The sequence below is a fragment of the Crocodylus siamensis genome, chromosome 3, assembly GCF_052110815.1.
Source record: "Crocodylus siamensis isolate JL-2025a chromosome 3, ASM5211081v1, whole genome shotgun sequence".
Lineage (NCBI taxonomy): Eukaryota > Metazoa > Chordata > Crocodylia > Crocodylidae > Crocodylus > Crocodylus siamensis.
Genome location: NC_143397.1, coordinates 152,440,679 through 152,465,761, shown reverse-complemented (window position 1 = coordinate 152,465,761; position 25,083 = coordinate 152,440,679). Strand labels below are relative to the sequence as shown.

At 46.8% G+C, this 25,083-nt stretch overlaps 1 protein-coding gene across 7 annotated transcripts in view; it reads left to right on the top strand.

The window, feature by feature from the left end:
* The window catches only part of ZNF236 (zinc finger protein 236), a 138,563-nt gene that overhangs the window by 20,285 nt on the left and 93,195 nt on the right, over nt 1-25,083 (top strand). For all 7 annotated transcript variants that reach the window (XM_090039554.1, XM_090039557.1, XM_090039556.1 and 4 more), the window contains 2 exons: nt 15,711-15,889; nt 19,505-19,629. In XM_090039554.1, coding sequence (XP_089895680.1) covers nt 15,711-15,889; nt 19,505-19,629 — 304 coding nt within the window. The remainder of the gene's footprint in view (nt 1-15,710; nt 15,890-19,504; nt 19,630-25,083) is intronic.

Here is a 25,083-nt window from a genome sequence, read left to right as displayed (position 1 = left end):
CAGTTTGTTGCCTGTGGCTGTGCTTGGGCTGGGCAGGGCGTGTGGCAGTGGTGCTGGGAGGGCTACCACCACTCACCCCACCTGGCTCAAGCGCTGCCCCAGCCCCGAGTGCACAGTGGCAGCCTCCCCTCACCCCATGCATAGATCTGGGGGTGGGTACATGCCCCCATGCCTCCCCTGGGGGTGCGCACAGTGCATATACTTAGTATAAAAAGGTTAGGTTTGATGTCTTTATCTTGATTGTTCCCACAACCAGCCTCATCGGTGCACAGTGGTGGGAGTCGCCCCCCCCCCGTGCTTCCTGGACGAGCCAGCAGCTCCATCCCCTGCCCCATTGTGGCTGGGCTACACCTGCCACTGCCCTAGCTCCACTCCCTCCCTCACTGAAGGGGCCTTTATCTACCTCCCCAACCCACACGCCCTCCTCCGCCCCCTGATTTACTGTCCAGACGCTGCTCTCCAAGCTGCTGGGCTGCACTCCTGGTTGCATGCATGCTGCGGCTGTGTGCATGCACGCAACATTTATCAGGGACGTTATCAGCCTCATCAACCAAAAAAAGCCATTTGCCAACGATATCAATTTTTCCTTTTATCGGTGCCAGTATGATACGAACGGATGTATCAGCGCACCTCTATTGAGTACCGTTGTTTATGAACTAAAGACCTCAAGGACTGTGTGGAATTAAAAGCCACTACATTGCTTTTCACTGCCCATGTCCTTTAAATTATAATTTCCATTGTCTATGCAGTCTTCCTCTTTTTTCATAAAATTATAGCTTGAATATATCATATTTACTAGGCCTGCCTTATGGCAGCAAGGGGTGGGGGAGGGGCATGGAGTTAGGAGCAGACACAGAGGGAGCAGGGGGAGGTATGCTGCAAGGGGAGAACAGGAACAGGCATAGGGGTAAGGAATGGGGCCCAGGCTGCAGAGATTGGGATCAGGCATAGGGGTCAAGGGGTCAGAGGCAGGCTGCAGATGGGAGCCGTGGGTGGAGAAGGCAAGAACAGGGGTGCGGGGAGCAGGCAGAGGCATGGAAGGGCAGGCAGCGGGAGTCATGTGGCAGGGAGGGCAAGGGGTAGGGGTCTGACCCCATGCCCTCCATTGGTTCTTGCCCTGCTACAGGAGTGGGGGATACAAATTTAGGGTGACCTTCCACTAATTAGATTCTACACATGGAAAATTATAACTGTGTTAGAATCTAATGTATAGAATCTAATTATTAGGTACTCATCTTAAATTTAAAATCATTTTGAATTTGCGTAAATATGGGGGGCTGTGGTGTGTGTGTGTAGATATGTGTGTGTGTGTATAAAATCTAATACGGCTGTGTGAAGATTCAGTAGTCATTTTGAGTCGAAGGATATTTGGCCTGATTTGGGGACCAAATCTCTGAATTTGAATCAAATTGGGAGACCAATTAAAAGCTCCAAATCGATTCAAAGTGTCTGAATCAATTCAGAAAAGATTTTGCCATAGACTAAACAGGCAGATTCGGCCATAGACTAAACAGGCAGTTAACACCACTGCCTCCAGCTGGTAAGTCTGTTGGGGCTGTGGGAGGGGGGAGGGAAGGAGTGTAGGGGAGGGAGAGATTAGGGCTGGGGCTGGGATAAGCTGGCTAGCTGGGGAGGGGGGACGCGGGATGGCGGCACAGCGGTTCTGCCCTGCTGCCACTTGCCCAGCTGGGGCGGGGAGGGGCGGGATGTAGGCATGGCTCGTTCCAGGTAGAGGGAGGCAAGCAGCAGCAGTGCATAGCCCCTGCTCTCAGCATTGCTCTGCCTGCATCCCATGCCCCCCTGCCTCAGCTGGCAAGTGGCAACAGGGCATCGCCCCACTCCCAGTACTAATGCAGATGCAGTAGCGCTGGGAGCAGGGACTATGCCGTGCTGCTGCCCGGAGTGTGCTGTGCCTGCATCACACCCTTTCCCCCCACCTCCCTGCTCTGGCTGGGCAAGCAGCAGCAGGGCATAGCCCCTGCTCCAAGTGCTACTGTGCCCGCATCCCCTGTCCTGCCATGCCAGCTGGCAAGTGGTGCCAGTGCCCACCTCTCCGCACTGGCTGGCAAGTAGCAACAGGGCAGAGTCCCCGCTCCCAGTACTGATGCGGGTGTTGCAGTGCTGGGAGTGGGGGCTATGCCCTGCTGCTCCCCAGAGAGACCCATGCCTGCATTGCGCCCCCCCCCCCCACCCATGCTGGCTGGGCCAACCAGGTCAGTCATGAGGGCTTCTTCCATGGCTCCCCCTGCCAGGGCAGAGGCAGGCACAGCTGGGGGAGCTGCAGGAGAAGCCCCCATAACTGCCCTGCCCAGCCCCAACCTCCCGGCACTTTATAAAAAACAAACAAACAAAAAAAAACCCCGCACTCACCGGCGCTGATCAGGGCCTCCTAGGGCTCATGGCAGAGTCCTCCCGTGCAGTGTGGGGCAGTGAGGGGCAGCAGGGATCACCCCACACGGCAGCTGTTGCATTACACAGAGGGGTGGCTCCAGCAGTCAGCCAGGGCCCGGCACCACTTGGCCCCAGCTCCCAGACAGCACACGGTGCTCTGCTGTGCCTGCCTCTCCTCAGCTGATCTAAATTGCTGAATCAATGCTAGATTTCCAAATCTGATTCAGCCAAATTGAATGAGGACAGTGATTCAAATCACCGAATCGAATCACTGTCCCCTGAATCGGCCGAATTTGAATCCAAATCAAATACTTCCCTATTTGTACAGGCCTAATATTTAGTAGTTTGTTGCCTGTTGGTACCTCATTTTTCACCGGATTTAGTTTGTTTTGGTAATTATTTGAGCCTTTTCTTTTTTCCTCATAAATATTCAAAGACTCTGATTAAATGTTTTTGTCTTTTATCAAGGCACAATCCCTATTGATGATAGGCAAGCTTGAGTAGCTTTTGGTGTTGGGCAAAAGGCAGGGTAGATTTATACCTTATTGACTAATGATGAAGTGAACTTGGTCTCATGAAAGCTTATGCTATTTATCTCTCAGATCAAGTTAGTCTGTAAAGTGCAAATTTACCCTGCCTTCTGCCTGACTTCAAACATGGCTAACTACTTCTCTGTTTTGGTGTTGCCTTAGTAAGTGCACCCTGTATAAATTCAAAAAAAGTTTTAAAAGGCAGAAAGGTGAGGCTTAAAATGGTACTACTGAATGACTGCCAGTTAGATTCTTTGTTGCATTCAGAATGTCCTTATGAACAGTTTCATGTAGGTCCAGGCTTTCATTGATAAACTTGCTATCTTTCAGGCATGCTAGTTGGTTTGTCCCTGTTTAAGTCATCTGAAAGAAAGGAGTATTTTTCCTTTTAGATGTCCTGCAGAAAGAACAAAAAATGACCCTCGTTTCCTAGTCCACAGAAACACCACTATCTGATTTGTATACTAACTGCTTCATGGCAGCATGCTATTGATTGGTTCATATGGATCATTCTCCTTGACTAGTAATACCAAAGCAGGAACTGCCAAGCTTATTTCAGTACTGAGCCGTGCTAGAGATCATTCTTGAATCGAGAGATTGCCAGCAACTGTCTGCAACCTTTTTATTGGCAGCAGTGACAGTATCTGTACTATATATATTGACACCAGCTATAGTTTCATAGTTTCTAGGGTTGGAAGGGACCCGAGTAGATCATCTAGTTCGACCCCCTGCCATGGCAGGAAAGAGTACTGGGGTCATACGACCCCAGCAAGGTGTACATCTAAAGCTGTGCTTTAATGCTTACAATTTGCAGCGCTATTTCAGGTCCAGGAACAACCTGTTATATATGGGCTTGTGTCTCCTATACTTTAAGTTGGGTTAACATTCTTCTGATGTTGCAGGCATGGCTATTGTTTCTGTATTTATTTCCTTTCTGATACTAGCTGGTGATGCTGAGTTGCAGCCTACTTCTCCTGTCTTAGCAGCCACACCTTTTAGAGGTAGAATTTTCTTATTTATCACTGGATTCTCAGCAAAGTGGAAAGGGATCTCCTTTCTGTGTCCCTAAGGTTTCTTTTGAGTTATTTGGGTTAGAAAGGGTATCAAGGATCTCCTGGAGATCTAAGCGGCACAGGAATTATGAAGTTAAGCGTGTGCCTCTATATCCTTCCCTCGTTCCCCTGTTGCCAATTCCTAAAATGTTGCTGCATGGCTATCCTGGAATCCATGGTCATTATAGTAAAACTATCTCAGAAAAAGATTTACTTGGAGCTACCTCAGATACTCCTTCGTGATTCTTTAACTGCAAAGGAAGGCTTTGAATAGGAAGAACTGTCTCAGAATAAGGGTATTTATGTATTGTTTGTAGTGTTGCTTTGGCCTCATTATTTCAGCATAAGACTGGAAATTTCATTTTGATGGCTGTTCACGATTCCAGGATTTAATGTGGAGGGTAATGTGGAATCATAACTTATTTAACTGGAGGCAGTGCTGGCAGCTCCTCACAAATGGGATGCTCTGCATGCTTGTCTACCAGGAAATTTAGTGCTCTTTTTAACAATACCTACAAAACAATTTGGCAGATGCTACTACTATCACTGCAGCTTCAGAGAATGCAGACAAGAGCTGTAATGTGCCACTGATAGAAGCAGAATGTTTATTCACACATAGCACTGGGGTCTTCTCATTGCTGACACTGTGAAAGAAAACAATAGGTAGCAACAACCAGCACCAAAAATGAAAAGGAACCAAAATGATTCAATCTGGCTGGTAACAACTGCAACTAAGATTTTCTGAATTATTAGGCTTTGCTAGGCAGTTTTATGCTTTCGCTTACTGAAAGTAACTTCCCAGCTGTTGATTTGACAAATTGGTCTTAGATCACAGGGAGGAGGTCAAATCTCTAACTGCTGAAGGATAGTTAGTTGTGAATGCATCTTGACAGGCAATGCTAGATGATGTAGTTCTGGCCTCATAATTTGTGGCTACATCTTTAGACAACCACTGTTGGAGTGGTTGTTTGGGGCCCCATAGTTCTGGAATAAAATATGCATTGCGTATTGGAAGATCTGTCATTTGAGGGCTCAGATTTGTTCAGTTCAAAAATACATGCTGTTCATCACATCTTAAAGGATACCCATGCTATGTTTTTTCTCTCTTGGCTTATACTTCTCCATTACAGCTGCAGGCTCAGGCTCCTGCCTTGCTGCACTCCCCCAAGGCCTCTGCTGCGAGCTCCGCACTGCCCTGGGGACATGTCTCCTGCCTGTGCAGCACCAGTGAGGGGCACAGCCCTGCCCTGCCACTGTCACCTCTGCTGCTGCCACGTGGGCAGGGGATGCATTGCCAGAGCATCACAGAGCTCACAGTGGCAAGGAGATTCCCACCCAGCCCCACTGTGCCTCGCAGCTCTTGGTCTGCTGGGCTGCAGAGGTCCGTGGAAAGGCAGCAGGGCAGGAGCCCAAGCCCACAGCGGGCAGCTCACCCAATTCTCACCCACCCTGTGCACAGATCTGGGGGGCATGTGTCCCCCCTGCTTCCCCAGGAGTGTGCGCTGCACCAGGGAGCTGGCCTCTTTCCACTGCCCCACCTCTGATGACCTGCCTGTGGCCCTGTCCTGCTCCAGCTGGGGCCCTGCACCACTGCATTGCGCCCTCCTGGGCCCCGACCTCCATATACGTCCCACGTGGGCAGCAGCCCCAGCCCCAGCCCTGCCCAACTCCATCTCTATGGCAATCTCAATTGCAGGGAGAAACTTCAAGGATGGATGCTTTTTTTGACAGAGCAGTTTTGCAGTCTGAGTTCAGAAGAAATGGTAAGCATCAATTAGATTGCATCAGTGCGTGGCTGCGAGAGACACAAATGCACACATGGTAATCTGTGTGCGTATGTGCAAACACTTGAAGAAAAGGTTTCTTACCAGTATGCTTGTGGGATTCTTTGAGCTGTCTTGTCCATATGCATACATTCTACAACCTGTTCTCTTTTTCTTGCTCCCAAATCCTTTAATGGTTGGATTGTGAGCCCCAGCTGAGCATTACCCTTTTATAGAAAGTTCCCTTGTGCTAACTGTTGCAATAATTGCTTGCATGTCTCGCAGTGCATATGTTTTTCCTAAAGATATCTTGATGCTGCCCTGGTGGCTTACTTAGCCTAAAGCTTAGAGGAGGTTCCCATTACTTAGGTACTTGAACTGAAAGATAGAAAATAGGGGTGGGGGTAGGGAGGGGAAATGCTATCCAAAAAGAATGTAAATTCTCCTTTTTCTAGTTCTGACAAATTGTACTTGGTTGTTTGTTTCCTGGTTCTAGCAAAGTCTGGTTGTACTCTAGTTCTGGTTGTACACTTGGCTTCACTTCAGCCCAGTTCTGGATTTGCTAAAATGTGGAAAAGCAGGATTCGAGTGCTGTAGCCTGTGATGCTAAAATAACTGTAATGAATCTTCATTGTCTCATGGGACTTGGCCAAGTAGATGTTGACAAAGGGGCATTTCATACTCATGATGTTCACCTTTTTGGCTCAGAAGGGCATCAGCTGAACTAAGAATACTGAAAAATATTGTGTGTTCATATGGTGGAGTTTGCATCCATCTTGAGCTGGTGGACTTGCTGTAGAAACTGCCACAGTTGTCAAAGAAGCAGGCTTCCTCATGTGAGGTATCTGCTTAGATGCATCTTTATGTAGCTTAAAGAACTAATTTCGTTGGAACTGGTATTTTGAGGCAATTGTGAAAGAAATGGAAGGGGAACAGTAATATAGATTCTTTTTAGTCCCAGTATGCTGGTGGGCTTTTAAAATAAAGGGAAATAATACAGGTGATGCCTGTCATTAGGTTCTTCCAAAGTCTAGTTCTCTACTGGTTGGGTTTTAGAATCTGTGGTGTTCATAGCAGAGTAAAGCCTTATCTTCTATGATTCTTTGTACCTTGAAACATGAAATATCCCTGGGTTCAATGTGCAGGCAGGGTTTTAAAAATTTACTTAATATCTATTGGCCAAGATAGATGGGGGTATTATGTCAGCACTTCTCAATCACTAATGAATTTTTCCTCCAAATATCAATGTGGGTTAGTTTGTGTGGGTTTTTTTTGGTTTTTTAGATTAATGCACAGAGAAATACAAGCAGCTTGCCTGAGGCAGGTGAACTTGGAGCAGCTGCCAGTGCATAGTTCCTTAATCACATAATTTTCTTTGGTTTCGGTGTCTCTCTGGATATGCAGTTTTAAAAGTTCTTTCAAATGATTACATGTCTCCCCCACCTGTTTACAACCATTTTCTTTTTACTTGAACTTTGTACTTAGCAAGCTTATGGAACTGCTGTTTGCAAGTCTCTGAATACTGTGACTTTGGTAAAGCAGTTAGATTTGAGTTTTGATGGTTTATAATTCTGTAAGGAGTTCATAAAGAACACTTTTTGGCATGTGAAACTACTGCCCTTGAACTTGTATTTTTAGTGGTCTCTAGCTGGTAAATTATTTTTTATATATAAGAAATGCCATTTACTAGGTCAGACCACAGGTCCCATCTTGCCCAGTATGCTGTTTCAGATGGTAGCAGAGAGCGGATGCTGATGGCGAGGGTGACCATGTCATGCCCAGAATTTTCCATGCCTAGTTCATCTCCCATTACATCTTCCAGAATTCAGAGATTTAGAGGTTTTGATACCCCCATCTACTACATTCAGTGCCTACTGATGGATTTTTCCTCCAAAAAATTAGTCCAATCCGGTTTTGAACCGGGTTAAGCTACCAGCCTCTGCAACAGCTTGTGGCAATGAGTTCTGAAAGTTAATTACGTGCCTCATGGAAAAAAAAATTCCTTTTCTTAGTTTAAATTAGGGGTACACTGATGGAGATATTGGGGGCCAATACTGATAGCCGATTTTTAAGGAGGCATATTGGCTGATATCTGTCTAATTTCCAATACAGCTGCGTGCAGCTGATAAGTCCATTGTGGTGGAAAGAGAAGGGGGAGGAAAGGGGTGTGGGGAGGGCAGATCAACACCCCCTGCGGTGAGGGAGGAAGGGAGTGGGGCAGGGACAGATGCTGCCTGGGTGGGGCACGGGACAGAGCTGTGGCTTGTCTGGGGGGGCAGTTCCCGCTGCTGTGCACACCTTAGGAGGGCATGGGGGGTGGGGGGGGACATGCGCATAATGTTTATAATTTTCCTACTTAATTCCTAGTATTTTATTTGCCTTTTGACTGCTTCTGAACACTGAGCTGATATTTTTAGCATCCTGCCTGTCATGACTCCCAAGGTCTCTTTCCTGTGTGGTTACATCATTGTGTATATTTTTGGTTATTTCACCCCACATACATCTCTTTGCACTTATAAGGTTCAGTCTACTATTTTGTTGCCCATTTGCTCAGTTTTGCTAGCTCCTTTTGTAGCTTTTTTTTTTTTATAGTCCGTCTTGGTCTTTACCCCTCTGAATAATTCTGTCATCTGCAAACTGGGCCATCTCACTATTATTTCCCCTCCCAGGTTGCTTATGAATATGTTAAGCAGCATTAGTTCCAACACAGGGGGACCCCCCTATTTTACTTCTTTGCATTCTGAAAACTGTCTGCTTATACCCACTCTGTTTTTTATCCTTAACCCAATTTCTGATCCACAGGTTGAACGTGTTGTCATGTGACCATGTAATTTCATTGAGAGTCTTTGATGTGCTACCTTAAGGAAGTCCAGCTGCACTATATCAGCTGGATTGCCATGGTCTAGATGCTAGCTGATACCCTGAAAGAACTCTAAAATGTCAGTGAGGCATGGACTGTCTTTAGAAAATCTATACTGATTTCTCCTCAACAAATCCTGTTCATCCATGTGCTGAATGGTCTTTATTATTATTTCTACCAATTTGCCAGGAACAGAAGTTAGACTCAATGGCCTGTAGTTTCCTGGGTCTTCTCTGGAGACGGTTAAAAATCAGAGTTTTTATTGTTAAGTTTTATGTTTTTAGCAAGCTTCTTCTCATTCTTACTACATTTTTACATTCGACTTGCCAGAGTTTGTGCTCTTTTTTTAATTTTCTTCATTTGGATTCAAGTTCTGCCATTTAAGTGCAGCCTTTGCTTTCTTCATAGACTTCTTTACATAGACATTTAACTATGCTGGCTTCTTTTTTAGTCTGCTGTCCGTTTTATTTTATTCTATCTTTATTTTTTGTTGGATTTGATTTGTGGTATATGCTTACTTTGTCTTCCATGTGGTATTTTTCATCAGTTCCCATGCTGTTGCAAGTTCTTGATAATCTTTGTGCCCCTTTTAACCTCTTTCTAATTAGCTTCCTCACTTTGCATAGCTTTCTCTTAACATTAAAAGCGCCTGTGGTTGATTTTTTGTTTTGCTTTATTTTCTCTTCTTCCATAAGGATGACAGCTGACAGAATGACAGTTACACTGTCATCACTATGGGTAGGGACAGACATTACACATATACAGATTTAAGTGATCAGAAACTAGTTTAAACCTGTAACAGAACAGATGTTCAGTACACACAAACCAGTTTGAAAATGGCTGAAACTGGTTTGAGATAAACATGGTTGAATGTAGTATCAGACTTAACTGATTTGGGTCAAATCGGTTTATGCAATGTCTGTCCCAGACCCATTACCATTTAAGTTAAATCAGAGTCCCCCAGCATCCTGACATGCTCTCTGGGCTGGGTGGGGCTCTCTGTTCCACATCCCCTCCACTGGCCCCTCCCCTCTGCTCCCTGTCTGCAACTCTGGCAGAGGCTTGCAGGCACAGCAGTGTCTGCCTGCTTTCTCCTGCTCTCCCCTTCCCCTTGTCACTCCCTACTAAGCAGAGATCCCTTGTCCCCTCTGCCTTACATGGACACCTCAGCATTAGCTAGCAGGCCACATGCTGGCTATGGTCTGCTGTGGCAGACAGCAGTGTTGGCTTAGGTCTTTTTGGAGCTAATCAACAGGTCATCTGGTAATGACCCTTCTTTCTTTGTTTAAGAAGAGTTTGACTTCATTAGAGAGGCTGTTTGTTTTCTGATGGGGTGATAAATGCTGATAACAGGTGATAAATTTGCTGCTATCAAGGAGTAGTGGGGGGGATGCTTCCCTAATCCTGCTTGGGCCTGGCCACGCCTCCCTTAGCTCAGCCTTGTGGAAGTCAAGGGAGGGCTGCTCTAGTGCCCCCTGGCTTCTAGCCTAAGCCACTGCAGGCATGTGGCTACATGTCTGGGATGTCATTGCAGTTACAAAGTGATTTTGCTCAGTCAGGTTAGGCTAACCTGCAAAGATTGAATCGGTTCAGGCCTGGGCTTTTTGAATGTCTGTCCTTAGCTTGCTAGTGTGGCTGAGCAATAATTAACCTTTATACCAATCCTGTACTTATAATAAGCCTGTTCTTTACGGCTTTTGCTGTTTGTAGGAGTTAGGAAGGAATTTATTCCCCCACCGTTATGCTCTGGCTTCTGGTTTCTGTTTCTTTTCCCCACTGTTCTCTGAAGCAGTTGGCTGTTGGCCACAACTAAGGCTGGAGGTTTTGACAGGGGTGTTCTCATTCTCCTCTTGGTACTTGGAAAACATGGAGATTCTTAGCTGAAAGGTCTTCATGCATTCATAGATTGTTAGGGGCTGGAAGGGACCTTGTAGATCATTGGGTCCAGCCCCCCCACTTTAGGCAGGAAGACAACTGGGGTCAAGTGACCCCAGCAAGGTGACTGTCCAGTCTTCTCTTGAAAACCTCCAGGGTAGGTGACTGCACCACCTCTGAAGGGAGTTTATTCCACAGTCTGGACATCCTGATTGTGAAGGAGTTTTTCCTGGTATTAAGGCTGAAGGAGCCTTCTAGGAGTTTGTATCCACTGATCCTGGTCTTCCCCAGGGGTGCCCTGGCCTAGTGAGCAGTTGTTCACTGAGCTCCTGATGCACTCCTCTAATATAGCAGTAAGCTGCTATCCAGTCCCCTCTCAAACTTCTGTTCTTTAGGCTAAAGAGGCCCAGCTCCCTCAGTTTTTCCTCATATGGCTTGCCTTGCAAGTCCCTGAAAATACAGGTGGCTCTTCTCTGGACCCTCTCAAGTTTTTCTACATCCGTATTGAAGTGCAGTGCCCAGAAATGGAGACAGTACTCCAACTGTGGTCTTAACAGTGCTGAGTACAGCAGGAGTATCACTTCTTTAGTTTTACACAAGATGCATCAGTTGATGCATGCCAGCATGTTGTTTGCCCTGCTGACCACTGCATCGCACTGATGGCTTATGTTTATGTGATGGTCAATCATTACCCTTAAGTCCCTTGCACCACAGCTAAAAGTTAGGCTGTTGCCTCTGAGCCTATATGCATGTTGAGGGTTATTTTCCCCCAGATGGAGCACCGTACACTTGAAAGTGTTAAGCTTCTTCTGGTTCCAACCTGCTCAACTCTTGAGCTTGTCCAGGTCTGCCTGTATCAGCAAACCTATCTTCTGGCATGACCACTTGATGTCATCCACGAACACGGCCAGCGAGCTTTTCACTCCCCCATCCAAATCACTGATAAAGATGTTGAAAAGCACCAGGCCAAGCACAGACCCCTGAGGGACACCACTGGCTGCTTCACTCCAGGATAACACAGATCCATTCATTAGAACTCTCTGGGTCCTACCCTTTAGGCAGTGTCCCACCCACTGAACCGTTGAGAAGCTCCCACAATCTCCCATCTTTCCCACAAGGATATCATGGGATACTAGATCAAAAGACTTTTGGAAGTCTAGGTATATGATGGTCTACCTTGTCTTCCATGTCCAGGTGGCAAGAGACCTGGTCGTAGAAGGAGATAAGATTGGTAAGACAATACATACCCGCAACAAAGCCATGCTGGCTGTCATTCAGAATCTTACCTTCCTTGAGCGTATCGCACATAGATTCTTTAATGAGCATTTCCAGGATTTTTCCTGGGGTAGAGGTTACACTGATTGGCCTGTAGTTGCTCTGGGTCCTCCCTCTTCCCCTTCTTGAAGATGGGCACAATGTTGGCCTTCTTCCAGTCCTCAGGGATCTCCTCTGTTCACCACAAATTCTGAAAGACCTTTGCCAGGGGTTCTGTGATGACCTCAGCCAGCTCCTTCAGCACTCTCAGATGGAGTCCATCCAGTCCCGCTGACTTATAAATGTCTAGCTTTTCTAGTTGGTATTGCACCTGCTCAGCATCCACAATGGGGAGGCCTTATCTCTCTCAACTTTCCCCATGGTCCGGTGAAATACCGAAGCAAAGTGGGCATTCAGGAGTTCATTTTTTTTTCCTGAATGTTGGTTACCAGCTGTCCCGAGGTGTTAAGCAGGGACGGTCTTACTTTTCCCACCAAGGTTATAATAATGACCAGACTTGGGAGCAACAAGAAGTTCCTCCCTAAGTCACATTGGTGGTTTTTGCCTTTTTCTGTGGCACATCATATAGTTGTCTTTCCAAGATCTGCTGAGCACATATTAACCAACTTCCTTTTGTACTGGTAATGCCATCATCTCCCCTGATTCTGCCAATGGCATGTTAACGAGTGTTCTTGGCAATTCTGGTATTATATCTTGTAGTTGTGTGTGAGGATTCCAAGTAGTGACTTTACAGTTTCCTTGGATAAACTGATCACCTTGATAGCCCCAGAAGACGCTTCCAGTTGCATATTCTTAATATCTTGAAAAGTACAGATTAATATATATATTTGGAATTCTTTTTATGCATTATCAATCTAGTTCCGCAGCTGCAACTTTTTCTAAACATTTTAAATCTTGAAACAATTTACAAACAGTACAATTAGTTTAAATTCCCACTAGCGAACACAATAATTCCTACTTTTCTACTACATGAGACTGTTCCAAGGTAACATTGGCATAATTCAGTTCTAGAGAAGAGGCATATTTATATTCAGTATCACATTACATTAAACAGTCCCTTGCCTTTTAACAGTGGCATGAGTTTTTCTCCAGTGGTACACAACAGAAGCTACTGGGATTTTGAAAAACTTCCATCTATAGGAAGACTGATTGAAGAGATTGGGACTCTTTATAGGAGTTTTAAAAAGCACAGTAATTATTCAAAATAATGAGTGGCGTACAGCAGAAAAATTGAGGACATCATATAACTTAGGAACAGTAGGAATTTGAAGAGCACTGAATTCTAAACTTAAACAGTTAATCTCTGAACTCATTGGGTGTGTCCACATATGCAGGCACATGCGCTTGCAGCAGCTCAAATAGAAGCAGTGCTGCACCCGCACAATCTGACAGCGGTAGCATGGGTCCCAGGCGGCTGGGATTGCTCCCCGCTGCCCTGTGCTCTGCCACAAGGCCTCAGAGGCCTTGACGGCCGCTGTTACAGCTGGTAAGTGCGGGGCTTTTTTTTTTTTTTGTTAAGTGCTAGGAGGCTGGGGCGGGGTGTGGGAGTGGGTCTAATTTTGTCCCTGAATAAGGAATGTTTTTTTATTTCTCCATGTGCCTCTTGGTAGGCACATGCAAACCTGCTAGGTGAAGTATGGGTACTTCAGATGTGTTGTGTTTTTTCCTACCAAATTTTTAATTAATTGAACTCTGGTTAATTGAATTGTGACATGGTAAAAACAATTGCTCATTAGAGTTCAAGAATTAAACTTTTTATCTAGTAGTAAAAATTAAGAGAAATAAAGCCCAGTTTGCTGAAATTCTTTAGCTGATTTCTAACATATGGAGCTGGAATTTCATTGATTGAAGGCTAACTTCAAAAGGTTTTAACCTTTGGATATAAAGTATTGCTTTGACATTGTGTATCTTATATGTTAAGTTGTGGGCAATGAGCATAAAGAGACGGTTGGTTGGATGGAGAAGCTGGGAAAAGTTTACTCCCAGGAGTCTTGTGCAAGGTGAACATGATAATGGATACTATGTCCCCTATCTTGCTTTCTCTTCAGTCCTTCCTAGATACTACAGCATTAGGATTTCTTTCTCATAGGCCTGTAGGTAAAGAAAGAGTTTTTCACAGGTCAGCAGAACCTTTTGTCTCAGCCTGCTTCCTTCCCTGAAGCATACATATTCAGGTTCAGGTATTTATTTCTGTTTTAGAGGCAGAGCTGCTATATGCAGTGTTGCAAACTGTCATGATTTTTGGCATTGTTCTTAAAGTCTGTGCTTCGGGAATGTAAAAAATGTAGCTCTTTCTTTTATATATGTTCATATATAAATATATATAAAAGACAGAGCTATGTTTTTTTCACATTCCCAAAGCGTAGACTTTAAGAACAAAACCAAAGATCATGAGAGTTGGCAGTATTGTATATGTATAGCTAAAGTGTGTGTGTGTGTGTTCAGGTGGCCACTGACACGTATCCACAATACTGGACAGCTCCTTGGGGAAGGTCAGGCCGCTCGGCCAGTCAGCAGCAAGGGGCGGGGCCACTGTGTTCCTTGGCTAATCAGCTGCCAAGGGAGCAGCCACCACCTTACTCTTCCCTCTCTCCCTGGCTGGGCCAGAACCCCTCTCCTCCTCACTGTGCACCACTCTACCTCTAGGCACAGTCAATAGAATCATGAGGATAAACGATTGATGTATATTTCCACCGCTGAATAGAAAAATAGGACTTTTTGCTGTCCATTCTTGGCTCAGGAACGTACAGGGTACAAAGGGTTTAAAAACAGAATGGTCCAGAATACAAGAGGACCAGTGCGAATGTGTGTGTATGAGTTTGGGAGCAGAGCTGCTCTATAGATAGAGAGAGAGAGAGGCTTTGCAGAATCTGATTTTTGTTTATATTTCTTTAAATTCTGATGGCTAAAATCAGTGGTTATTTTTAAGCTTTTATATACATTTTTATCAATTTAAAATGTTTAGGTGGGGTGGGGTGAGCCTTGGCTGTGCTGCCCAAGTACTGCTTCTTTGGCAGTGGCTCAGGCAGCTGCTGCAGGAACGGGGAGCCTTGTTATTAAGGTTGTACTGAGAGGGGAGTTGGAGGGAGAGGGCTGTTGGTAGCTGGGAGCCCAGTGCTGCTGTCTGCTGCTCTGCGGGAATTTGGCCTTGTGTGTGCATCTGCATGCACGCGCGTGTGTGTGCATGCACACATGTCTTCAGGGAAACTTGACCATGAGTGAAGCTTGCGCTGGAGCAGCCCCTGAGTGGGTGAGGCCCTTCCTCTGCTGCCTCCTGGTGAGCCCCTGCTGCAGCAGCCAGGTTTCCCCTGCATGCCTGTCCAAGGTCTAGCTTGTCCTTTGCCGGCTTGGAGTGGTGGTGGAAGAGCAGCCTGAGCCCCATGGCCTTCACACCCTCCTCTCCCCCGTGGGGCTGGCTGGGGGCTGGGGCTTTCTCCGCTGCTGGGGCATAGCCTTGGCTTCTGCCCACCTTCCCCCTGACCCTTCATGTGGTTCCTGCAGCCAGGAGCCTTAGTCCAGACTGGTCTCAAATTCAGTATGTAGGGCTGGTCTAATGTGGACACCACATTGAGTTTGCCCTAGACTGGCTCCACAGTGTGTGCAGCCCATGCCAGATAGGCTCTGTACATGGGGCAATGGGCGTCAGTGGTGGCTATGCCCACGGTAGCAGCACTGGGGTGGGTGGCTGCAGGGTAGGCAGCTGCTTGTTGCGGTAGAGGTGTGTAAATGGCAGTGGCTGCAGGGTGACTGAGGTTTGTATCACACAGCTCTTGCCTTCTCCCCCTATTGCTAGTGACCATGTCCACCAGGGCCTTAGGGCCGTGGATTCTGTCATAGGCCATGCTCACCCCTGGCTCGGTCTCCAGCTTCGCTGGCCCACAGGGTCTACGTTTGAGACCCTTCCTTAATGTTTTAAATTGTTCTGTGATACAGAGAAAATCAATTTCTGTATTATCTTTTCCAGAATCTTATCTGTTCAGAATGTGGAGATGAATTTACTTTGCAGAGCCAGCTATCTATACATATGGAAGAACATCGTCAGGAATTGGTTGGAAGCAGGACCCATAGCTGCAGAACCTGTAAGAAGGAATTTGAGACTTCCTCACAGCTTAAGGAGCACATGAAAACTCACTACAAAATAAGGTGGGATTTACAGGGTTATCAATTTTCATGAAAAAAATCCTTCCTGAAATGGAACTGGAAACTACAGGAAACTTCTGTTCAAGGGAGCTAATTTAAAGTGAGTTCCAGTACCTGTACTACAGTGTTGAAGACCCTACGTCTGTAATTTGGAGCTGATCATCATAGTTAATAATCTATCAAGTGTGGAAAGAAATTTATTTTGCCTTTTTAAGAGAGTCCAGTAGCCTTATAAAGTTATCTCTTTCATAAGCGAAAGGAAGAGCATTATAGCAACTGACATAATGTGTAGACCTTTATCTTTTCTGTAGGTAAACCCCTGGAAATGTATTTTATTATTTTGTAAGTTAGTCTGCATCAAAAAGTGAGGAGAGAGCGGTATTAGTATTTTAGTTTTCTCTTGGCTCATTTAAATTATCAAAGGAAGCTAGCATCCCCTATCGTAATCCTCAAAGCTGGAAAAAAGAAATAAAGGCAGAGTAATGCTTCCAGATTTTTGTCTTATGAAGAGCTGCTGCAGCTTGGCAGCATTAGGCTTATTTTCCTTTTATTCACAGGGCTCTAAACTTACACGTAGCAGTTTCAAGTTCTAGCTGTTTAAAGTTTCTCTGTGCAGGGAGAAATGTCTGTAGTCCAGTGGTATCCTGACTATGAAAGTCATTTTTTAACAAGTGTTATTTTCTTTCTTGTAAGAGACCTCCTTGCTTTTCCTCCTTCGTTGCTTACTTGATTCTCTGTGCTGGCCTAGGTTTTGTAGTAACAAAATTGCGACTTTACTTTCCTGAACATTAGAGGTGCACTGATACGTCAGTCCGTATCGGGGCTGTGCCAGCCTCTTCCCAGCAGGAAGACTGAGCCAGGGCTGCACTTGAGGTGGGTGGCGGTGGCAGTGTAAGGGGGGGCTATGGGAAATTTTGGGGTGGCTATAGCTCACCCCATAGCCCCCACTGCCCCAGTGCTGCTGCCACTCACCCTGCTCCTGCCCATCCTAAGCACAGCTGTGGCCCCCGGCCCCCCTCACCAGGAAGAGGTTTGTACAGCCCCTGGCCCTGAGCCCACAGTGGGCAGGCCACTCTTGCCCCGCACACAAATCCAGGGAACACATTCCCCACCGCCTCCCCTGAGGGCACGTGCAGCAGCGGAGAGCTGTCCCCCTCCCCCCCTGCACCCTAGGCGAGCGGCCTGCGGCTCCACCCCGCTCCTGACCTGGCTGGGCAGTGTCTGGCTCCCCATTCACCATAGGGGCCTCGATCTGCGCCCTCCCCCCTGCCCCTTTTCCCCCTCCGCAGACTGACTAGCAGGCAGCTGTTTTCCAAGCTGCTGGGTTGCATATCGGCTATTGGATCAATATTGGCTGATATGGCTGGTTAATAATCGGCCAAAAAAATCTTTATTGGTGTACCCCTTCTGAACATGTTTTACCCAAATAAAAAGCCAACTGTAGCTGAGATGGAGCACCCCAAATAAAGGTTCACTGGAAATAATTTTTTGAGCTCTGCTGCATGCTTGGTGCACAAAGAAGGGGAAAATGTATTCTTCAGTGGAAATGACTTCATCACTGTTTTGCTAAAGTGTTCTTAGTAGTCTGTCGCGAGGTTCTGTCTTGAACTCCTGCAACTTCTCATTTCCCTTGCTGGGAATGAACAGCTTGGGGTTGGGATGGCTGTTATTTGTTTGTACAGAGCCATAGAGATGAACAGTTCTTTACAAATTAGAAAAGTTTACAATGAGTAAAGGAATAAAACATGATAATAAAGACAATACGATAACAGATCATTGTGAATGTTCTAAGTGTTGCCTTTTTGTTGTTGTTGAAAGCATGAGAAGCCATAGGCCTCTTTAGAAATGGTTCAGATCATATGGTTCCAGAGTGTTTAAGCCTTAAAGTGCCCATTCTGTATTGGTATTTAAGTGACTTTTTTCTGTAGTTTGTTTTATTTATAAAAGATCATGATAGAAATTTGTAGGGTGAATCAATACTTACATTCTTTTATCAGTGTTAATTGTGCAATACGTTAGGTTTAAACAAACACTTAAAGTAAGAATTTTTAACCCCACACCTTCACATTGGTGTTGGCATGTTTTATAAGTTCCTTTTTAAATTCAGATCCACAACCTCTTTGCTACATCCAAAATTAAGTGTCTTCCTGTTTTGACGCTAAAATGTATAGCAGCTAATCTTTATAAGTGCTTGAGGAAGAGGTGACCCATAGTTCTGCAATTTCACTGATGTCTAGAATAGTTGAAAATAAATTCCATTTGTATATAAAACGTCTGTTTTGATAATATGCTATTCACAAGCATAAGTTTGTTATAGTGTGAATTTTTGCCAAGCAGTGCTTCTTTACAGAGGTGGACCTAGGGCCTTTTATTTAGGCCCTAATTGGTTTATTTCTGTTTTGCCTATTGTAGGCAAGGGGATTTCTTAGTCCATACAACAGAATTTAAACTGCTGTTTAACCCTGTTTTAAAATTATACTTTCAAATACTACCTCACTGTTTTCCATAGGTGTGGTTGATGATGCACAAGAAAGGGTGAACTAAATTTTGTTCATTTCTTAGTTGTTTTGTTCTGCCAGGCTAACAAAGTGCAATTAAACTTACTTTTGCCTCTAAAGTAACCAGATTTTTGAGTGAGAGAGTGAATATTTTAGGTCTTTTACAGTAGAAAGAGATGCTGCAATTCTTATATCTTTGCAAAATTATTAATAATTTACCATCTCACGTATAGTACTTAATCTGCCTGCCATTTTCCAGGTTGTTGATGCCAACATTTTATTCTTTCTGGAGAATAACATCTTGATGCTATGTTAGTCCTATATCTCACCTGATTTAGAAAATGTCAGGTATTCAAACTCGTATCATTTTGACTAACACAGACTATATTAGTTTATATAGCTTGCGTTGTTAGATGCAGGGTAGTTATGAAAACTCATGCTTCTCTGAGCAAGTCAGTCTCTGAAGTGCCACCCTGCAATGCTTCTACCTAACTGCAGGCTAACATGGCTAACTACCTCTCCATATGAAGCTTCAAAGGCATTGTGAACCAAACTAATCTAATGAAAGAAGCTTTTGCTATGTGCACTTAAATTTCACAAGCAGCCATGTGTAAAATTGCTATAGCTTCCTTTACCAGCTATATGCCTACTTACACTAAAAAAGTCTTAAAATAATGCAAAAATGTCTCATTATTACCAAAAAAAAGCGTTATCAGAGACTGTTGGAGGAGACGGAAAGATTTTAAAAATGTTCTAGTTACTGATGGTAGTGTAAGACTGAAGTTGTAGGTCCAGAAATTATGCAAGAGGCAAGGATTTCTTTGGGGGATATCTTTTATTGGACCAGCTATATGGTTGGGATAGAGTTAGGCAAGTTTTCAAATAAAATATATCACCTGAAGAAATCCTTGCCTCTTGCATAGTTATTTATTAAATTCTGATATTAACCTCCTCCCCACCCCCACACACACACGTCTGAAGTCACAGAAACTACTTATGAACTTGAAGGTTCATTAGCTTTGATAAAATTTTCAACTTCCTTTGCAAACAGTTTCAAATAAGTTGCTTAACACATGCAAAGTTACTTTAATCTGTGTAATTACTTTGTATGTATTTCCAGGGTATCGAATCCTAGGTCTTACAACCGAAACATTGACAGAAGTGGGTTTACATATTCATGTCCACACTGTGGAAAGACATTCCAAAAACCAAGTCAGTTAACTCGACATGTTAGAATACATACAGGTAAGGAAGAGAATTTTTTTTTGGTTACAAATATTTTTTAAAGTGCAGATCATTCGTGGGTTTATGAGTTAGTTCTGTGTCATATTTCTTGCATTTTGTGACGTAATGGTGAGGTAGATTAAATGATGCAGTTAAATATTACTAAAATACTTTTATAACTATGAAATACATGAAAAGAAGAATACAGTTAATGGATTACTTTTGCTTTTTATTTAAAACAATTTTATTAAAGCAGTTTATTTCAAGTATCTCCACATTTTCATTTCTTTGTTCTGACAGTGTATAGTTTTACTTTTCATGGTGTTGGAGATGAATATGGAGAGTACTGGCTGTGGTTTTGGGAACCGAGGAGGAATTGGAGATAATTTGCAGTGTAGTAATTACTAAACCACAGAAGCTTGATGTTCCTACTAAAAGCATTAGCACTAAAATAAATGTTTGTATTTATGTTTAGGTTTTTAGCATACCACACTGAGATGAATGGGGCCATTAAAACCTATTGAAACTATCCTTCTAGGTTCTCTTCACATTGGCACTTTATATTGCAGTCTTTTATACTCTGTTTTAAAGGATTTTATTGCAGCCGTAGAGCTACCACAACACATGCATCAGAGAATACATTGGACTCTAAGTAAAATGCATTAACAAAATAATTCCACACATTAGCATTGCATTATGTAGAATATATAGATAATTTATTTCTAGTTACAGTATATAGTAGGGATAACTTCCTGCTTTGCTAATTACTAAGGCTAGTTCATGTCGATAATAAAAACCAATCCCCTCCTTTTAATGAAAGTTGTCCATCAGGACTAAGTACAGTCTAACCTGCATAAATTGAACCAATTTGCAAGTGAATAAACATTCACTTTTGATACTGGAAATGCAAGTACATGCCTGCAGGAGCTCAGGCCAGAAGCTGGGGTGTGCTAGACCAGCCCTCCTTTCCCTTTCACAGTGGCTGGGTGTGGGGAAGCTGAGCAGATGGAGCAGGTGTGGCCAGCCCTTACAGGCCTGAGTATGACTGGGGAGGGGTTTAAACCCCTAGCCGGGATGTGCCTGGAGGGGGAGGAGGGAAGCAGCCCTTGCCAGGCTTCTGGAGGGGGGAAAGGAATTCATAGATTTCATAGATTTTCATAAACATTAGGGCTGGAAGGGACCTCGGGAGATCATCGAGTCCAGCACCCTGCCCAAAGGGCAGGAAGTCAGCTGGGGTCATAGGATCCCAGCAAGATAAGCATCCAATTTACTCTTGAAAGGTGTTCAATGTAGGCGCTTGAACCACCTCCGCTGGCAGACTGTTCCAGACCTTGGGGGCTCGGACAGTAAAGAAATTCTTCCTTATGTCCAGCCTGAAACGGTCTTGCAGGAGTTTGTGACCGTTCGACCTCGTCATCCCATGGGGCGCTCTGGTGAACAGATGTTCCTCCAGATCCTGGTGGTCACCCCTGATAAACTTGTAGGTGGCCATCAGATCACCCCTGAGCCTGCGCTTTTCCAGGCTAAAGAGTCCCATGTCTCTCAGCCTGTCATCGTAAGATCTGTTTTCCTGACCTCTGATCATGCGCGTGGCTCTCCTCTGGACTCTCTCAAGCTTCTCCACATCCTTTTTGAATTGTGGAGCCCAAAACTGGACGCAGTACTCCAGCTGCGGCCTCACCAAGGCCGAGTACAAGGGGAGAATGACGTCCCAGGATTTGCTCGAGAAGCATCTATGGATGCACGCCAGCATTTTGGTCGCTTTACTAGCCGCAGCATCACATTGGAGGCTCATGTTCATCTTGTGGTCAATGATGACCCCCAAGTCTTTTTCTTCTGTAGTGCTAACCAACGTAGCACTGCCGAGCCTATAAGGGTGCTGCAGGTTTTTCCTCCCAAGCTGGAGAACCTTGCATTTTTCGGTGTTAAACACCATGAGGTTCTCGTCTGCCCATTTGCTGAGCTTGTCCAGGTCAGCCTGGATCACCCGCCTATCTTCTGGCGTGGATGCTTTGCCCCAAAGTTTGGTGTCATCGGCGAACTTGGCCAGTCCACTCCTGACTCCAATGTCCACATCATTAATGAAGATGTTGAACAGTATGGGTCCCAGGACAGAGCCTTGAGGGACCCCACTGGTCACAGGGCACTACAATGAGTGACTGCCATCAATCACAACCCTCTGGGTCCGACCACGAAGCCAATTTCCCAGCCAGCGGATCGTGGTGGAGCCAAGGCCACAACTGGGCAGTTTGGCCAAGAGGTGATCATGGGATACCAGATCAAAAGCTTTTTTGAAGTCAAGATATATGACATCAATCTCTTCTTCCTCGCCCAGGTGATAGGTCACCTGGTCATAGAAGGAAATGAGATTGGTCAAACAAGACCTACCCGCAACAAACCCATGCTGGCTGTCCCTTAGAATGTTAGCCTGGGCCAGTCCATCAAGGATGGCCTCCTTAATAAACTTTTCTAAGATCTTCCCCAGGATAGAAGTCAGGCTAATGGGCCTGTAGTTAGCCAGATCCACTCTCCTCCCTTTCTTGAAGATCGGCACCACATTGACCTTCTTCCAGTCTTTGGGCACTACACCAGAGCGCCAGGAGTTTTCAAAGATCCGTGCCAGGGGCTGGGCTATGACGCTCGCCAGCTCCTTGAGTACCCTGGGGTGCAGGTTGTCAGGGCCAGCTGACTTGAAGGTATCCAGCTTCTCAAGGTGTTCCTTCACGAGGTCAGCATTGATGGAGGGTAGGGGATCCCCCTCACCCGGATTTCCCTGTCCCATAGCAGGCATGGGCATCCCGTGTGACTGATGAAAGACTGACGCAAAGTACATATTTAATAGGTTGGCTTTTTCCTGGGCGTCAGTTGTCAGTTGCCCCCTCTGGTTTAGCAGGGGTCCAACATTGCCCTTGCTTTTCCTCCGGCTCCCCACGTATCTGAAAAAGGACTTTTTGTTGTCCTTGATGCCTGAAGCTAGTTGGAGTTCAGTTGGAGCCTTGGCTTTCCTGGTTTGGTCCCTGCAGGACCGGACCAGCGCGGAGTAATCCTCCTTGGAGGTGAATCCTGTCCTCCATCCTTTGTAGGCTTTCCTTTTTAGCCACAGTAGGTCCGCTAGGTCTCTGGAGAGCCAGGAGGGCTGCTGTGCCTTCTTGCTGCCTTTCCTCCATGTTGGAATAGATTTAGCTTGTGCACTGAGGATCGCTTCCTTGAGAAGCAACCACTCTTCTCGAACTCCCAACTCCCTGGGGTCATGGTCCCTGAGGTCCTGACTGACTAGCCTCTTGAGCTTGTCAAAGTTGGCTTTTCTGAAGTCAAGGACTTCTGTGTTGCTGACTGACTTGCCAGCTTTACGGCAGATGGTGAAGGTGATCAGCTCGTGGTCGCTGTCACCCAACTTCCCATCAATCACTAGGTCGCCGATTAGGTCGTCCCCCGTAGCCAGTACCAGGTCAAGCAGCGCTTTGCCTCTCGTTGGCCCATAGACTTCTTGAGTCAGGTAGAGGTCATCCACGCACAAGAGAAAGCTTTGCGCCCGCTCAGATTCAGCTGAGTGATCTTCCCACGAGATGTCTGGGTAATTGAAGTCACCCATGACAACCAAGGTCCTAGAGCAAGCGGCCTCAGTCAGTTCCCGGGCGAACTCCTGGTCAAGCTCGGGACTTTGAGTGGGAGGTCTGTAGTAGACTCCCACCGTTGTGTCCCCTGTGCCGAATTCCCCACGAATTTTTACCCAGAGGGTCTCTAGCTGTCCATGCCGGTCGCCAACATCAGCTTGCAGGGACATGTCGCTTTCCTTCACATAGAGAGCTACACCCCGCCCCTTTTGTCAACACGATCCCTCCTGTACAGGGTATAGCCCTCTATACCCGTGGTCCAGTCATGGGTGGAGTCCCACCAGGTCTCCGTTATCCCAATGACATCATATTTCTTTGCACTGAGCAGGAGGACGAGCTCGTCCTGCTTGTTGCCCAGGCTCCTGACATTAGTGTACAGGCAGGCAAGTGTCCCCTTGGGGGCTCTTGCCTTGCCCACAGATTGTGCCAGGGCTGGGGCAGGGGTGGGCTCCCTTAAGTGCCCCTTTAAGTGCCTTGGTCCGCTGGCTTTGCAAGGACTGTTCAGCGGGCCAGCAGGGGCAGTAGTCCCCCCATCCCCCAGCAGGCTTAGTTTAAAGCCCGGTGGAGCAGGTCAGCCAGCCTGGCTGAGAAGAGCCTCCTCCCCAGGGGAGAGAGGTGGAGGCCATCTCTTCCCAGCAGCTCGCTGCCTCTCTCGCCAAAGAGCGGGCTGTGGTCATGGAAGCCAAAGCCTTCCCGATAACACCAGCGCCGCAGTCTTTGGTTCGCCGCATGGATCCTCCTCTCCCTCCTCAGCCCATAGCCTGAGACTGGGAGGATCGATGAAAACACCACCTGAGCTCCCAGACCCCTAAGCCCCGCTCCCAGCTCCCTGTAGCGCCTCCTGACCTGGCTGGGGGTGCTCCGAGCCGTGTCATTGGTGCCCACATGAATAAGGAGCATGGGGTAGTGGTCTGTAGGCCGGAGGAGCTGCGGGATCCTCTCTGCAATGTCTCGGATGCGGGCCCCCGGGAAGCAGCAGACTTCCCGGGCTAAGGGGTCGGGGCGGCAGATTGCCCCCTCAGTGCCCCGCAGGATGGAGTCTCCCACAACAAACACCTTACGCTTTGTCTTGGGGAGAGCGGGGCCAGTAGCTGCGGTCGAGCCTGGGTTGCCTGCGGGAGCCGGCAACTGCGTGGGCTCTGCTGGGGCTGCAAGAGGTGCGAACCTGTTGCTAAGCTCCGGCGGGGCAGGGGCCTTGGTGCAGCGGGCCTTGGGGCCCTTGCCCACCTTGGTCCATGCCCCTGACTGGGCAGAGCGGGAGGTCCCAGAGTCCTCCTTAGTCGCGAAGGGAGACGGAGCTCTCCCCTGCGGCTCCCGGGGGAGAAGGGCCTGGCAGTAGGAGTCTATCTGCTGCTCACAGTCCCTGATGGCACGCAGTCTCTGGACTGTGGCCTGGAGCTCCTCCAGCTGGTGCGCCAGAGACCCCAGCAGGGAGCAGACCCCGCAAGGGGAGGGGGCCATGCTCCCAGGCCCCAGAGCCTGAAAAAGGGACAGGCAGCCCCCGCAGCCAAGAGCCAGGGGCTCCGTCTGCGTGGAGCCCGGAACCATGGGCTCCGTCTGGGTGGCCGTCTCTGAAGTGCTCAGTGGAGGGGCCGCAGAGCCCGAGGGGACCCTCGGGGTGCGGCGCGTGCCCATCCGTGTCATGCCTCTGGTAGGCTGGCTGCGGCTGGGACTGACTATTCTGGGGGGGTCACAGGCAGGGTCTCGTGCCCTCCCGCGCCCTCTCCTGCGCGAACTTCGCGCTAACTCAAGCGCCTGTTTACGCAGCCTGTTCGCGCGGCTCCGGTCGCGGGGCTCCCTGGGGGGCTGGGCCAAGTAGGGTCCTGGGCGGGGGCTTGACCCGGCCCAGCACCAGGCAGCG